Consider the following 15,413-nt stretch of genomic DNA (forward strand, 5'->3'; position numbering starts at 1 on the left):
TTGATTTTTGGCAACCCTTTTCAGGGGGCATCCTAGGGCTGTGCAGCTTGCCCAAGACTACACATCCCAACCTCTGGCTCTACAGCCAGACACTTAACTCACTGTGCTATCCAGACAGATAGAACTGGTAAAACCACACTCCTTAAATACTTCACTAACCTTGAAAACCCTATGGTTTGATGGCACATAACAAAACTCATCCAACACTTCTAATATGTAAAGCACAACAAGGCAGCTACCACTGTCCTTTTGAGGATTACTGGTCTATCAAAATGATACAAAGCACTCATCTAAGGCTTATGATTTTCAGGAGCCAGTGCAACAAGGCAATTAGTTTTGCACAACTGTGTGATCTGTACAAGAACTATTTTTAAAAAAGTTACAGAAAATATTTCACCACATCACAGATAAAAAGCTAAACACTGTGGTTACTCATTTGCAAGACTTTGCACCATTGCTGATCCATTTATAGCTACTGAACAATATTAGAACATATTTTCATTCTGCCATTAGCTTTATTGCTTGGTTCCAATGCTTAATATCGGGTGTGTCTCTTTAGCTTCCCTCCCCCCGAGCCCATGGAGCACCAGCCTTTCCTCAGGGGGCCTGAAGATGCAATATTTTGGAGCGGTAGGTGTCTCTGAAGAGAGGTCTCTAGGAAGCTGGCCATCAAAGCAGAAACACTAACAAAAAAAGAGAAAGGACACTTACATGGGATTTGCATTCACTGGATGGAGGACAACTTGGGGTGCTCGGGTGGGTGTCTCAGGTACTACATCTGAAAGCAAGAGATCACATTCAGTACCGAAAGGCACAAAGGTGTATTCATGCCCTTAGCAAGGGACAGACAAGTTTTCAGAGTACTAGGTATCCTGCTGGTGTATAGAAGAGTTCTGAATAACAGGCAGATGGAGTTGAATATTCATCCCATCCCATCCTAGGCTGTTTCTGAAGACAGTGAAGCATGGAAAACAGTTTTAGATCTCAGACTTGCACAAATACCTAGATATTACCTCTTGCCTTGAGGATCATTGGTCACAGCAAGATCTGAGAATTAACTGCACAAAAGCCACTTGATCCATCTGTTTGTTTACTTAGCACATTTATTGTCTGTCATGGCCTTCTTCCTCACTTTCATTTTGTCCTTACAAAATGTTTCCTTTTGTCCTCATTGAGCCATAAGACTTGCTGTCCTACCTGTGAGGTACGTCAAGCTGAGAGACAGCAAATCTTATGGCTCAATGAGGATTAAAAACTGTGCCTCTTTCTTTACACTCTCTTCGCCTGGCCTACCTCACAGGGCCACGAGGAAAGGAAATGGGGAGGAACATGGCTCTAACACAAAATACAGAAGAAAATGCCTACTAAAACGTGCATTGTAACAGAAAATAGATACAAAAAGATACATATTTCAGGAATTTGATCATATGTTAAAATGTGTGACATGAAATGTACCAATGGGTGAATGTAAGTAAAACCAATACGGACTGATGTTACTGGTCAACACACATGAGCTGCCCTCAGTAGCAGAGCTTAGAAAAAGTTACTTTTTAAAACTGCAGTTCCCAGAATTCCCGAGGCAGCATGGCCACTAGAGATTGGGAATGCATGCAATTAACACAATCTTGATTATTGCCTACTTTACACATTTACTAAACATTTGGAAAGGACTAGGGAAAGAGGATGTGTCTAACAATATAGGACTGAGACAAACTGAATCAAAAGTTAGCTAGTAATCAGGAGAAGGTGTTTGCAAGCACACTTATTTGTTACAGTTATAGTCCCTCTCCCCTCCAAAGGACTCAAGTCGTCCCAACAATCCTGAGAAACAGGCTATTTATTTTATTTTACTGTATTTGTAGAGGGGACCCAAAACAGCTCACAATAGCTAGAACAAATTAAATTAAAAACTCAATCAAATACAAGGTTAAAAAACAATTAAGCATACATAAATAATTAAGAAGGAACTAAGTAATAATTAATTAATTAGTTGGGTAGTCTCTATCTTTTCATCTCAATCCCATGCAGGCTCTCATGGGAATCAATAGTTTTTAATTTAAGTGTTCTTTTAAAAAACTTTAAAACTGCTGAATCTGTAGTTTATACCCATTCTCTACTATTTAAAAAACCTTAAAAGCACACTTAAAAGAACAAATCCCCAGCCTTCAGAAGGGAATCAATCTTAGTTATTAAAAGCCTGACTTAAAGAGGCAGATCTTTAACTGTTGCTGAAAAGACAAAAAGTGAAGGGGCCGACTTAACCTCCCAAGGGAGACCATTCCAGCACTTGGGAGCAGCCACAGAGAAGGCCCTCTCTCATGTCCGTGTCAGGTGCCCCTGTGGTGGCAATGGAACCAAAAGAGCCTCTTCTGAAGATCTGGAGGGCAGAGAAGGCTCATATGGCGAGATAGAGTCCTTCAGGTTAGGCTGAGAGGTGGCACCTGATTCAGAGATACCCAGGGGACTTCATGGCCAAGTGGGAAATTGCCCCTGCATCTCCTTCAGTCACAGTCCGCAGTGATGAAGTACAGATCAGCAAATGCAGAGGCTCCAGGAACCACCACCCTATTTCCTCACCACCATCACCCAGAGCCTCGAGGTTTCCATATACTAAAAGTTTATTCCCAGTGGGTCATTTCTGCTTTTAATGCTAAGTGGAAGTAAAAAAAAAGATATAATCTCTGAAATCCCAGAAGCTTCTGGGATTATAATTGATCATTTGAGGGTGAGGGTCGACTGGGAGGGATAATGGAGACACAGAAGGAATCTGAGTGTTTGTGCGTGGACTGCACAGTCCCTTATCCCTTCTGTCATTCCCAGCTCTGAGCTGGGTCTCAAGAGGATCAAAAGCAATTCAAGATACTTACCTGGAAAGATGAACTGCTGTTTGTATTTATAATACTGGGAAGCTGGAAAGGAGAAAACAAATGCTTTAGAAAATGCAAATAGATTGAAGCCCCTCTGAGAAATTAGTTGGAAATGAAGCTTGGGAAAATGTTACTCTGTTTTTGTCCCCCTTATACCGCAGAGCAGCTGGTGTAGCACACAGAAATAACCTAGGAATTATCAAGCATGTTACCTGGATAATTTATGCAGACATTCATACCAGCATACTAACATATCATTCATACTACTGAGACGAGTAACATGCATTGGCTAAAACTGCACTTCAGTTCACCAAGATCACTAACAATATATCTGCACTTCACAGTTTTATTATTCTGTCTGCCATGACTCTATGCTAAGGAATTGTAGAACCTCTAGTTTGGTTGGTTAGCTACAGTCTTCTGCTAGAAAGTTCTGGGCCACTCCTCTTTTCTAAGAAAAGAGACTGAGGATTTAATAGTAGAGATGGGCAAAAACTACAGGTTCAGCAGTTCATCCAACTTCGTTTACTGCCCCAACAGGTGTCTGGTGGTTTGGCATCCTGCCCCCTCTGGTGGGTGCCCACTCAGAGGCACTGTCCAGCAGAGGCAGAGCAGGGAAGCTGGGACATTGCCTCTGAGTGGGCGTCCACTGGAGGGGGTGGGTCACTGAACCTTGTTGAGGTGGTAAATGAACTGTGCTGAACCACCGAACCACCGAACTGGTGGTTAGTGCCCATCTCTATTCTGTAGTATCTCACCAAAATACAAACTCCAGGATTCCTGTTGTTGCTGCTATTGTTGTTATGTATCATCAAATCACCTCTGGCTGTATGAATGAGTGACTTAGCCTTGCTCAGCTCCTGCAGACTCAAGGGAGTGGCTTCCCATATGGAATCGATCCATTTCATATTTGGTCTTCCTCTTTTCTGGCTGCCTTCAACCTTTCCCAGCGTTATTGTCTTTTTCAGAGAATCTTGCCTTCTCATGATGTACTCAAAGTATGAAGTTGTTATACTTTGAGTACATCACAGTACATCAAAGTGTCATTTTTGCCTCTAGCGATAGATCAGACTTGATTTGATGTGGGAACCACTTGTTTGTCTTTCTGGTGGTCCAGAGTGTTTATAAAGCTCTCCCTCCAGCACCATATTTCAAACAAATCAGTCTTTATCCTGGGAGTTTTTTTTCCCTCTATCCAGCTTTCACACCTGTACATAGTACTTGTGAATACAGTAGTGCGGATAAACTTGGTCTTGGTCTCCAGTGACACATCCATCTTTTTAATTCCTTCATTGCTGCCTTTCTGAGTCTCAGTATTCTTCTAATTTCTTGGCTGCAGTCTCAATTTGAATTGATAACTGAACCAAGATATATAACATCTTTTACTATTTCAATCTCTTCACTGTCAACATTAAAGTTGTGTTGTTCTTCTGTGGTCATGATTTTCGTCTTCTTAATGTTCAACTGCACTCTTTGCTTTGGGACTTTCTTTTTCCATTTTAATCAGAACTTGTTTCAACCCATTGCTGCTTTCCGACAGTAGGACGGCGTCATCCACATGTCATAAATTATTGATGTTTCTTCCACCAATTTTCACTCCTCCTTCACCAGAATCTAATCTAGTTTGCTATATACTATGTTCTGTGTATGGATTGAACATATAAGGAAATAAAATGCACACTTGTTTGACACATTTCCACACAGGAAATATGCTGTCTCCCCATATTCTGTCCTAAGTGTAGCTTCTTGTCCACAGTACAGGTTGTACGTGGCTATAAACCCAGAGCTTCTTGTAATCCACACAATCAAAGCTTTGCTGTAATCTACAACGTATAATGATATGAAATTCGTTGGTGTGCACCAGGAGCCAGCAGATATTTGCAATATGATTTCAAATCCCTCTTCCTTTTCGGAATATGGAAAAACCTCAGCTGCAACACTTGAATATCACTTTTCTTGCATGGGAAATTACAGAAATGCTCTTACAATTACTGCACTCCTTGGCATCTCCTTTCTTTGGGATTGGAATGTATATTGAATGTTTCCAGTCTGTTTTGCTTTCCATATTTGTTGATATATTCTTGCTAGGATTATGACATTTCTTTTGCTATTTCATCTGCTCTGGGGATTCATTTCTTCCTGGTGCTTTCAGAGCAGCTTTCAGTTCACATTCTTGAATAGCTGCTTCTTCATCATAGGATTCCTCTTCAAAGTAATCTGTCATCTTTTTATCTCTTCTGTGTAGGCATTCAGTATATTGTTTCCACCTTCTCTCTATTTTCTTTTTGTCTGATAGTGTGATTCCCTGTTGGTCTTTGATCATTTCTAGTCTAGGCTTAAATTTACCTTTGATTTCTTTGATCTTCTGGATGAGAGATCTTGTTTTCACTCTTTTGTTATTTTCTTTTATTTTTTTTGCACTGGCCATTACAATACAGTAGTACTCTTTATCTCTATGTGACCGTCACTGAAAAGCTGCATTCAGGATTCTGACCCTACTTTGTCAGGGACAATTCTGACCTTTTACTTTGCTTCTCAAATGTTGTTAACAATTTTAAGTTTTTCTACCAACATCCATCTAGGTTTCTCCTTTCTTTTTACTACAGGAATTGTCCTTTTGCATTCATCCCTCATGGTATCGCCGGTTTCAATATACAGTTTTTCTGGTTCACAGTCACTTGAGTTTAGTAGTGCAAATCTGCTCTTTATGTGGGCTTTAAAATCACCAGGAACGTTGTTAAAATTATATTTTGTCACTAAAGAGTTTCTTTTTAGTATTTTTCAGCTTTACTCTATTGTTTGATATTAACAGTTCATGATCAGTAACATAATTTGTTCCTTGTCTTGTTCTGACAGACAGAATATAGCTTCTCCGTTTCCTGCTTCCAACTATGTAATCTACAGTATTTGATTTCTATATTGCCCATTCACTTGAATTTACTGATGCCAAGCACTGCATATTTAAACATTCCATTTTTAAAATTTTGTTTGTCCGTACACCGCCCAGAGTAGTGTGAATTCATTAATCAGGTGATATATGAATTTAATAAATAAATAAATCTATGGCTTCCCATTTACTGTACCTTGATTCATGCTTCTCACCTTCCATGTTAAAACTGTATTGTACTGAAAGAGTCACTGGACTTTTCTTTCACCTCTGTGGCCATCCTTTCAGCTTTTATCTAGTTGTGTCTTTAGCAACAGTGCTATTAGTACTTGTCCTTTGCTCCTCCCAAGTAGTTGTTTGAATGCTTTCTGACTTGAATTTCATCTTCCAGCACTATCTCTCATTTCATTTTCGACTGTCTCATCATAAAGTTTTCAAGGTAAGAAAACTTCAGCAGTGGTTTACCATTCCCTCTTTCTGCACAGCACTAATGAAGGTTAACTTGAGTGTCACAGCCTTTGTCTGTGAAAGATCCTCTGCCGGGTCACTTTAGCTACCACTGCTGCTTACTAGCTGACCTCCAGAAGATTCTCCACCCCATCACTATTGGAACTATTAATTTGCTTCTGCAGTCATTACAAGAGTTGATCTTTGGTCTAGATGGGCAGGATAGAAATCCAGTAAATAAATAAATAAAATAAAAACACGACTGAAGAAGGTGGTTGCATCTAGTCTGGTGCCTCCGTAGTAAACATTTTTCCTGGGGTGCCCTGCTAGGTGTTTAAGCTCCTAATGGAGTCTAGCCTCCTGGTGGTATTACTCTCTGCTTCTTTGACACATTCAATTTCATGCACACAAATATTTAAAACATGGGAGTTGAGAATAAATATTCACCCTGTTCCTAAGCTGCGTCAAAGACTAACAGAGGCTTATTACATGCCATGCCCATAAATGATGATTATACTGTATCAAATGAGGCCCTATATTATTTTTGTCATTCTTATCTAAGGGGTAGTTTTTTCTTCCTTGCTGTGCTTTTACAAGCTGTCAGCACATCAAGAACCTCCTGATAAAGCTACCTTTTTATTCATTGTTTCCTCTTAGAGTCTATTTCAGCCCCTTAACTTGGATCTCATGTGAAACGTCCACTTTTGCAGAGAACAAGAACAAAAAGTGCTATGCCACTTTAATGGTGAGCACCGCATGAGCTCTTGTTGATTAACACCCAGTTCATCAGATGGGGAGAATAAAGATGTAATGAATACTCTTTTTTTTTCAATCCTTGACAAAAAGGATATCTTGACACATCAAAATGTTCTCTTTAAAAATGTCAACAGTTGTAAGATTTTCCACTGCTATACAAGAGTGAAAAATATTGTGACAATTATTATTTTTCATTAGCAGTGGCATCAGCAAAAAAACAATGTGTTTTCTGCAGAAAACCATGTATTTGCATTGAAACCTTGTACAGTATTCAGCACAAAACATCAAGGGTTCTGCACAAAATCCACTTCTGCAAATAAGTAGCAAAAGGAGTCTAAAAATGTGAAATGTCATATAATCTTTCCAGCATGGAGAAAACTTATAACATTTCTTCTTTTTACTTGTGAGAATGATATTCGTACATAAAGATTTACTCCACATGTTACCCAAAATTCCACAAATATATTAGCATATAAAAGAAGTCTCCAAAATACAAAGAGGAAAACATTGTCATTATATATGAAAATAGATATTCTACAACTTTTATATCCACATAGTCCCTACATATAACCAGACAAGATTATTCAACACAGTATTTAGAATTTCTCATTTCAGAAAAGATATTTGTCCAGTTTTCAATGCAGAGCTATAGTATGAATTAAGCTTTTTCCTGAAATGCCTTTACATATCAATCTGTTTCAGTTCTGAATTTCTCCAGTTCATAAAATTTTGCTATATTGTGAACTGAACGTTTCCCTGAGAAGCTGATAAATAATAGCAATCTAATTCTGAATGAAACTGCTCCAGTTCACAGTGCTTGGCTGTATGGCGAATGGAGATTTCCTCATTTTTCCATAGGAAGCCTATAAATAAGCAATTCAGTTCTCAAGAGAATTTGTCCACCATTAATACTAGCCTTAGGATTTGGCTCCAGGTAGGCATATTTCCCTCCCTGCAGCTGTAAATCCATGGTAGGATTGTATTGTGCAGAAGTAATTCAGACTTGCCCTTCTAGCCTTTTCCCCGAATGCCACCAAGCCTATCTGCAAATGGATGACCAGTAAGTGCTTTCAAGGATACTCAAAAGTACAATAACTGTATGAGTCTTGGTGTTTCCTTTCCTGATGGTGAAAAATTGCTTTCACAATTTCCAATAAAGGCCATACACTTTGTTAACTATCTGTGAAGGAACCTTTTGAAACATGAGTGATGGAAGTAACAGTTCTCATTTTAATGGAGAAAAGCACAGAAAAAGATACACTCTCCCTCATGCTGAGCTGTCAGAAGAAGGAGAACAACTTGGCATTGCTTCACAGAAGATGCTAGCCTTATGTCAAGCTAGGTCATTGGGCCCTGGAGCTTGGGAAAGGGGTATGCTATCACTTTCCTGAGTATTCAACAGAGGACTTTCCAAGTCCAGAAATGTCAGGGACTGGCCAACTGTTTGCAATATGTTCATTGTACAAAAGGCTGGTGAACATAGCAATCTGCCTTATTCCAAGTCCGGCCATTTCTCCAGGCCTCACGTAGTTCTGTCTACAGATATCCAGACGAGGCCAATTACAGAACTGTAGGTCTGATGGGTTGCGATCTTGATCACTACATGGGGGCACTTTTCAGGAGATGGTGGAAGATCTTGTGATTTTTTTGCCTACAAGGAGGGAGGCTGTTCTTGGGTAAGAAGACTGGAAGTTTTTGACTCTCTGGATTGTTTTTTTTTAATATATGCTCATTGCTTGACCATCCCTCTGATTCATATAATCGGATAGATATTGTATTAATCTATGATGGGGTCCTCAAACTTTTAAAACAGGGGGCCAGTTCATTGTCCCTCAAACAAATGGATCAAGTAAAAAAAAAAAAGACCCGGGTCCTTTTTATTTTTAACTTGATAGGGATGAATTAATTATCTGAATGATTTTTTAAGTGAAGAAAACATACAAAAGGATACTTTTAAAAATTTGTAAAGTGGAATTGGAATGTATTTTAAAGTTTTTATTAATAAAAAGTCTATTTTTGCTAATTATTTGTCTATTTGAATATTTTCTTCTGGGTCCTTTTTTTTTTACTTGATCTGAACAAATTCCTATGCATACCGCACATATCTTAATTGTAGTGAAAAAAAAACAGGAAAAAATAATACAATATTTAAAATGAAGAACAATGTTAATCCACATAAGCTTATTAGTATTTCAATGGGAAGCACTGTATGGGCCTGCTTTCGGCTAATGAGATGGTCAATGTCTGGTTCCATATTTGTCACTGCTAGTCATAACAAGTGATGCAAGCGTGCATCAGCTAGGCTGGATCTGATTGGAGATTTCAGATGTTTCATTTGAGGAAAAAGTCTGTTCACAGACATAAGGTGCTCCCAAAGATGGTTGCCATTTTGAGTGCATGGTTCCTGAGATTAAGATATGTCTCAGAGGTGAGAGATGCATAGAAATTAGTAAGGCTGCTTGACTTGAATGCATCTTCCAGAGAGTCACAATTCTGTGGTTCCGCCAGTTCCAATTGGCAAATCAGATCAACAATTTCACTGTCAACAGAAAATGAGTTCCAGATAAGCTGTATGTCCTATTCATAGAGATGAAGCTCTTTAATCTAATTTGAAACTGCTTTTGCAACATTTCCAGTGCATCCACACTTTTTTTTGGGGGGGGGGGGAGTTCCACCAACAGTTTTTGAGTTGTCAGGAGATGGCAGACGTTTTCCTCCTTCACTTCTTTAATGAGGATGTCTAATTTTACTTCAAATGCTTTCATATACGTATCACAGATGAACTTCCTCTTTCCTTTAGGTTGCACACGGAACCTGTTGAGTAACTCTGTTACATCTGGCAGAAAGGCAAGGTGCCATTTCCATTCAGCATTTTTGAGCTCTGGTACTTCTTTGTTTTTTGAAAGCAGAAAAGCAGAAACCGTGTACTAAATAAATAATCCTTCAGATAGGATGGAGCACTGGGCCAAAAGCAACAGAATGAAATTCAACAGGGATAAGTGCAAAGTTCTGCACCTTGGAAGAAGATACTTATTTCACAGTTACAAAATGGGGGATAACTGGCTCAGCAAAACAGCGAGCGAGAAGGATATTGGAATTGTTGTTGATCACAAGGTTAATATGAGCCAACAGTGTGATGTGACTACAAAAATGGCAAATGCTACTTTAGGCTGCATTAATAGAAGTATAGTTTCCAAATCCCGCAAGGTGCTAGTCACCCTCTATTCAGCACTGGTTAGGCCTCACCTTGAGTCTTGTGCCAGTTCTGGACACGACACTTCAAGAAGGATACTAAAAAATTTGAACAAGTTCAGAGGAGGGCAACAAGGATGATAAGGGGGCTAGAAACCAAGCCTTATGAAGAAAGGATGAAAGAACTGGGCATGTTTAGCCTTGAATGTTTAGACTGAGGGGTGATATGATAGCACTTTTCAAATATTTGAAAGGCTGTCATAGAGATTAGGGGCAGGATCTGTTCTCGATCATCCCAGAGTGAAGGACACGTAACAATGGGCTCAAGTTATAGAAAGCCAAATTTTGATTGAATATCAGGAAAAACTTACAAACTGTTAGAGCAATATGACAGTGTAACTAGTTACTTTGGGGGTTGGTGAATGCTCCAACACTGGAGGCATTCAAGAAAAACTTAGATAATCACCTGGCAGATATGTTTTGATTATATTCCTGCACTGAGATGGAGGCTGGACTCCAACTTCATTTTTCTATGATTCTAAGAGCCATATAAAGAGAATGACAATTTTTCCAATCAGTAGGAGAAAAAAAGTTTATATACCTAGGGCAGCAACCACACAGATACAGACCTACTATAGGCCTAAATTATAAGCAACAGCTAGCCAGGCATTAGAAGAAGGAATTCCTTAAATACTAAAAACATTTTGATGTCACAGCAGGAGCTTTTCACAAATCCTGCAATATGCAAATTAGCTTGCCTTGTTTTCTGATTGGTCATCAGAAGGGAAGCACTGGCTTCATTTGCAAATACAGGACATATATGTCCAATTATTTATTTGTAAATGAGAACAAGCATTCCACTGAAGGCTCACTTTCATAACAACAAGCAACATGGAAAGATGATCTGAAATGGCATCTGCGCAGTGGCAGCCAATGCTGCAGAAATATAGCAGTTTTTGCATAGCCTTCTGTGGTAGAAGGAATATTTCTTAAGTAGTATGCAAAAGCACCAAGCAAATCTGGCTGCACAGTAATAGCTCACTGGCTCATACAGGTGCCAGAAATACCACAGCTTCATGGCAGAGCATGTGCTTTGCGTGCAGAATGATTTCTGGCACCCCAGGTAGGGCTGGGAAAGTCCCCTGTCAGAGACCACGGAGGGCTGCTTCTATGGTACTAAACTAGATGGACTAATGGCCTGAATCAGGAGATGATTTGATACAGGAGCACACCCAAATGCATCAGGAGTCTCTCTAGTCACCAGTGCTGGCATACAGACTTTTTGCACAAGATTCTCATGAGCAGCTGGGTTTAAAGATATAAATATTTGCTTGTCATAATTCACAAGGATAAGATACTGTAAACATACTATCCTTGAATTCTAAACAATGATATAGTTTCTGTTAGAACTGATAAGAATTTTCACTTTGGCAAGAATAAGCCAATTTCAGCAACTTCATAGCTAAACTAAGACAGCTGCTTGTCGTGTGGACTTGTACAAATCACAAGCACCGGATAGGTCCTCTGCATCTTTTTGGTCTGTCAACCAGTACTCTTGCATCATTGTGTGCACACACACTCTGCTTCATAAGTAGAGAAGGTATCAGTGCAGAGAAACACAGACATTTTTACACACAAACTGCAGGAAAAAAGAAGTGCTTGATGTCCCTTTATAGTGGTAGAGGCAAGAAATCTGGGGTTTAGTGATTCCTCAACAGAATGTCTCAAAATAACAAAACAGCCTGACTCCTTGAGAACTAGCAGCTTAGAAAGCAGACCCCTCAATGGCTTTTCCAGCACATGGATTGCTGCCAGAAGTTGGGTGCTGGCTGTTGAAGCCACATTGTAAATAGGTCACAAGTTTTCTCTGAGGAGAGGTCAGTGGTTTTTTAAAAAAATAATGCTCCTTGCATCAGGCTTTCCCCATCGCTCTATGCCCAGTGGGGGCACAAAGAGAGGGGGAAAGGCACCAAAGTGATTGCCTGGCTCCAGTGGGTGAAGAAGGAGCCAACAGGCTGGATAGAACAGCAAGGCTGGTTGGATGTGGCCCACGGGCCGTAGTTTGAGGACCCCTGATCTATGATAACATGACAAATATATTGAAGACCTACATGGAAGGGACAAATGGATGACTTACTCCTTTGAAAAGAGAGTCTATTAAGAAGAGCCTGCAGTTCTAAAAAGTGAAATGAAATCTGCTCTAAAACATTTGAAAGTAATAAATCACCAAGGGTAGATGCAATATCGATAGATCTGTTTCAAGCCACAGAGAATGATTCTGTAAAAAACCTAACAAGAATATGTCAACAAATATGGAAAACAAAACAGTGACCCACAGACTGGAAATGCTCAACATAATTCCAATCCCTAAGAAAGGAGATGCCAAGGAGTGTAATAACTACAGGACCATTGCTTTTTCATGCAAGCAAAGTGATGCTCAAGGTGCTGAATCAAAAGCTTTTACCTTATGTAAAACAAGGTGCTGAATCAAAAGCTTTTACTTTATATAAAACAAGAAATGTCTGATGTTCAAGCTGGATTTAGAAAAAGAAGAGGCACTCAAGATCACATATCTGCTGACTACTGGAGAGCACCAAAGAACTCCAGAAGAATATCAGTCTATCCTTTATAACTACAGCAAAGCCTTCGACTGTATAGATTATATTACAGAAAATAACAATGGGTTATTTTGAAAGAAATGGGTATGCCTCAGCACTTAATTGTTCTAATGTCTAACTTGTCGTGTGGGCAAGAAGCTATTGTCGGACAGAATATGGAGAGATTGAATGGTTTCCTATATGCAAAGGTGTCAAACAAAGGTGCATTTTATCTCCTTATCTGTTCAATCAGCACGCAGACCACATCATATGGAAAGCCAGATTAGATTCTGATGGAGAAGTGAAAATTGGTGGAAGTAACCCCATGCAGATGACATCATCTTAGTGGCAAAAGACCGCAATGATTTACAATGACTGTTAGAGAAAGTGAAAGACTGCAGCTCAATGTTAAAAAGACAAAAATCATGACTACAGAAGAACTACACAACTTTATTGTTAACAGTGAAAAAACTGATGAGCAGAATGGCCGAGGACAGAACATTTTGGAGAGTGCTCATTTATAGAGTTGCCATGAGTCAGAGGCAACATGATGGCAGATAACTTCTCTTTGTTATCCTTTCTTTTTCAAATTTCCAATTTCTTTTAATTTGTATCCTTCTTTCTCTCACACACACTCTCCACCCATTAGGCTTCCAAGAGAGCTACAGGTCGCTTTTTCCAGAAGCAAGATCTAATTGCTTTTAGAGGGCTTTTTAAATTGTCAAGGGCTGCATGGATTTATCTTGAGAGCTCGTGATACCCTGGAGGATTAAGCCTTGGCTCAGTTTGAAGCCCTCTTGGCCTAGCTCTTGCTGGATAAACCTGAACATCTCTTGGACACATAACCACCACACAGATATGAAGTCACTGCTCCTGGGTGAGATCAAAGTAGCAAAGTACCTGGTAGGTTGAACTGCTTCTGTTGTCGTGTGCACTGTGGAGAGGGATGCAAGGGGGAAGGCGGCGTGGCAATGGGCGGCAGGGGAGGAGCAGGGGAGGAAGGTGTGGATGATGTCGTCGAGGAAGGATTGCTGCTGGAGTCTGGTTGATAGGGCACTGGAATGTGATCCTAAAAGAGAAAGAACAGTAACTAGGTGAACACACAACATACAATCTTTCTATCTCCTCTTCTGGCTCTCCCCGCAGACAAATGTGAGACAGCAAAGGCATAAAAGAGACATGGAAGAAAGAGGTGTTAGAAAAACAGAGAGAAAGGAATGGCAGACCCTGAGTGTATGTGAAAAGAGAGAGAGAGAGGAGCCAACACTAGGCAGCTAAATGGGAACATCGTGAAGCAGTAGATGAGATCAGTAAGGAGTACCTATCTAGTGCTTCTGATGCTTCCTAGTCATGTGATACTGGCAACCATAGAGGGGGAGGTTGCAGTTTTAAATTCTGGCTAAAAGAACCTCTGGTTGCGCAGGAGATGTGCACGGAATTACCGAGCAGAATTAGTTTCAAGTCTTCCCAGAGTAGACCCCCCTTTTCCATCTACAGTATCAATGAATCACTCTGAGATATTCATAGGAGAAAGAATAAAAGGTTTAATTTACTCACAGTTAAACCAAAACAGCATAGTGTTAAAAAATGACTGCTTATAGCAACAGGCCTAAGAGAGTAAAAGAGATACGAAAAAAGACATCACAGGAGAGAGGTGTGTCTCCCTTTGAAATCAAAGGCAAGGAAAAACAATTGGTTACTGCTTGACAGTCACCCCAGCTGAGAAAGTTCCTTCCCAGCCAAATCTCCTAAAGGCAGCATACAAGGTTGAAATAATTCCAATAAGGGAAAGAGTAGGTAGGCAGTTTTGTGTGCTAAAGAGAGACATAGCAGAGGGGCAAGGAAAGGGAGGAGAAGGAGCAGGACAAGCAAACATGCTAGGGAGACATGAGGCAAGGAAAGAGACAGGAAAGGTTGGAACTCTTCTGACAGAGAAAATCTGATTTAAAAGAGAGGTTACTCACCTGGTTCTTTAACTGTAACTCTGGTTCTTTGAGTGGTCATCTGTGAATTCACACTGTAGGGTTTATTCTGCACTTGCACAGAGGTTTCCAGAATATTCTAGAGCTTTAATTCACCTGGACCGACCCCCTAGCACACATGGTCCACCTGTCCTGGCGATTGCCCCTGCCCCTAAGAACAGTCCACTGCTGTACAAAAAGGAAACAGACATGATGGCCAGAGGCGAGGACAGGTGGGAAGTGTGAATTCACAGATGACCATTGTGGTAAAAGCGTTCCTAAGAACTGCCTTTACACGAAACAGAGAGGGATTCAGAATGATTAGTGCCTAATGCTAGCAAAACCGGGTCCTGTAATTTTGCCCTAGGCGACTTCACACTCCTTCACCCAAGTCTGTCTCGATTTTAAATAAACAATCTGGAAGGTCTGCTCTTCCTTTTTTATTACTTTAGGACCCTCATTTGGTAATATGGTAATGTGGCCAGATCAAAACAATCTTAGTTTTAAAATATCCAGTTTACTATAGTAGCTTGGTCTATACAAGGAGACAGCTTACAGACAATTTGTCTTTTTATATTTTATTACAAAAGATACCATTTCAACAAGCTTAGTTTAACGTCATTCATAAAATAACCCCCAGCCTTAGCCACCAGACATTTCCTCTATAAAGTGAAAACAATAAAATGACTAACTAGATCTCAAATAA

General features: G+C 39.9%; 1 protein-coding gene across 2 annotated transcripts in view; it reads right to left on the minus strand.

The window, feature by feature from the left end:
- KSR2 (kinase suppressor of ras 2) overlaps window positions 1–15,413 on the minus strand; it is a 349,645-nt gene that overhangs the window by 122,866 nt on the left and 211,366 nt on the right. For both annotated transcript variants that reach the window (XM_078381644.1, XM_020812104.3), the window contains exons 10-12: window positions 13,647–13,815; window positions 2,868–2,909; window positions 712–778 (exon numbers count right to left, since the gene is read on the minus strand). In XM_078381644.1, coding sequence (XP_078237770.1) covers window positions 712–778; window positions 2,868–2,909; window positions 13,647–13,815 — 278 coding nt within the window. The remainder of the gene's footprint in view (window positions 1–711; window positions 779–2,867; window positions 2,910–13,646; window positions 13,816–15,413) is intronic.

Source organism: Pogona vitticeps, chromosome 14 (assembly GCF_051106095.1).
Source record: "Pogona vitticeps strain Pit_001003342236 chromosome 14, PviZW2.1, whole genome shotgun sequence".
Classification (NCBI taxonomy): domain Eukaryota; kingdom Metazoa; phylum Chordata; class Lepidosauria; order Squamata; family Agamidae; genus Pogona; species Pogona vitticeps.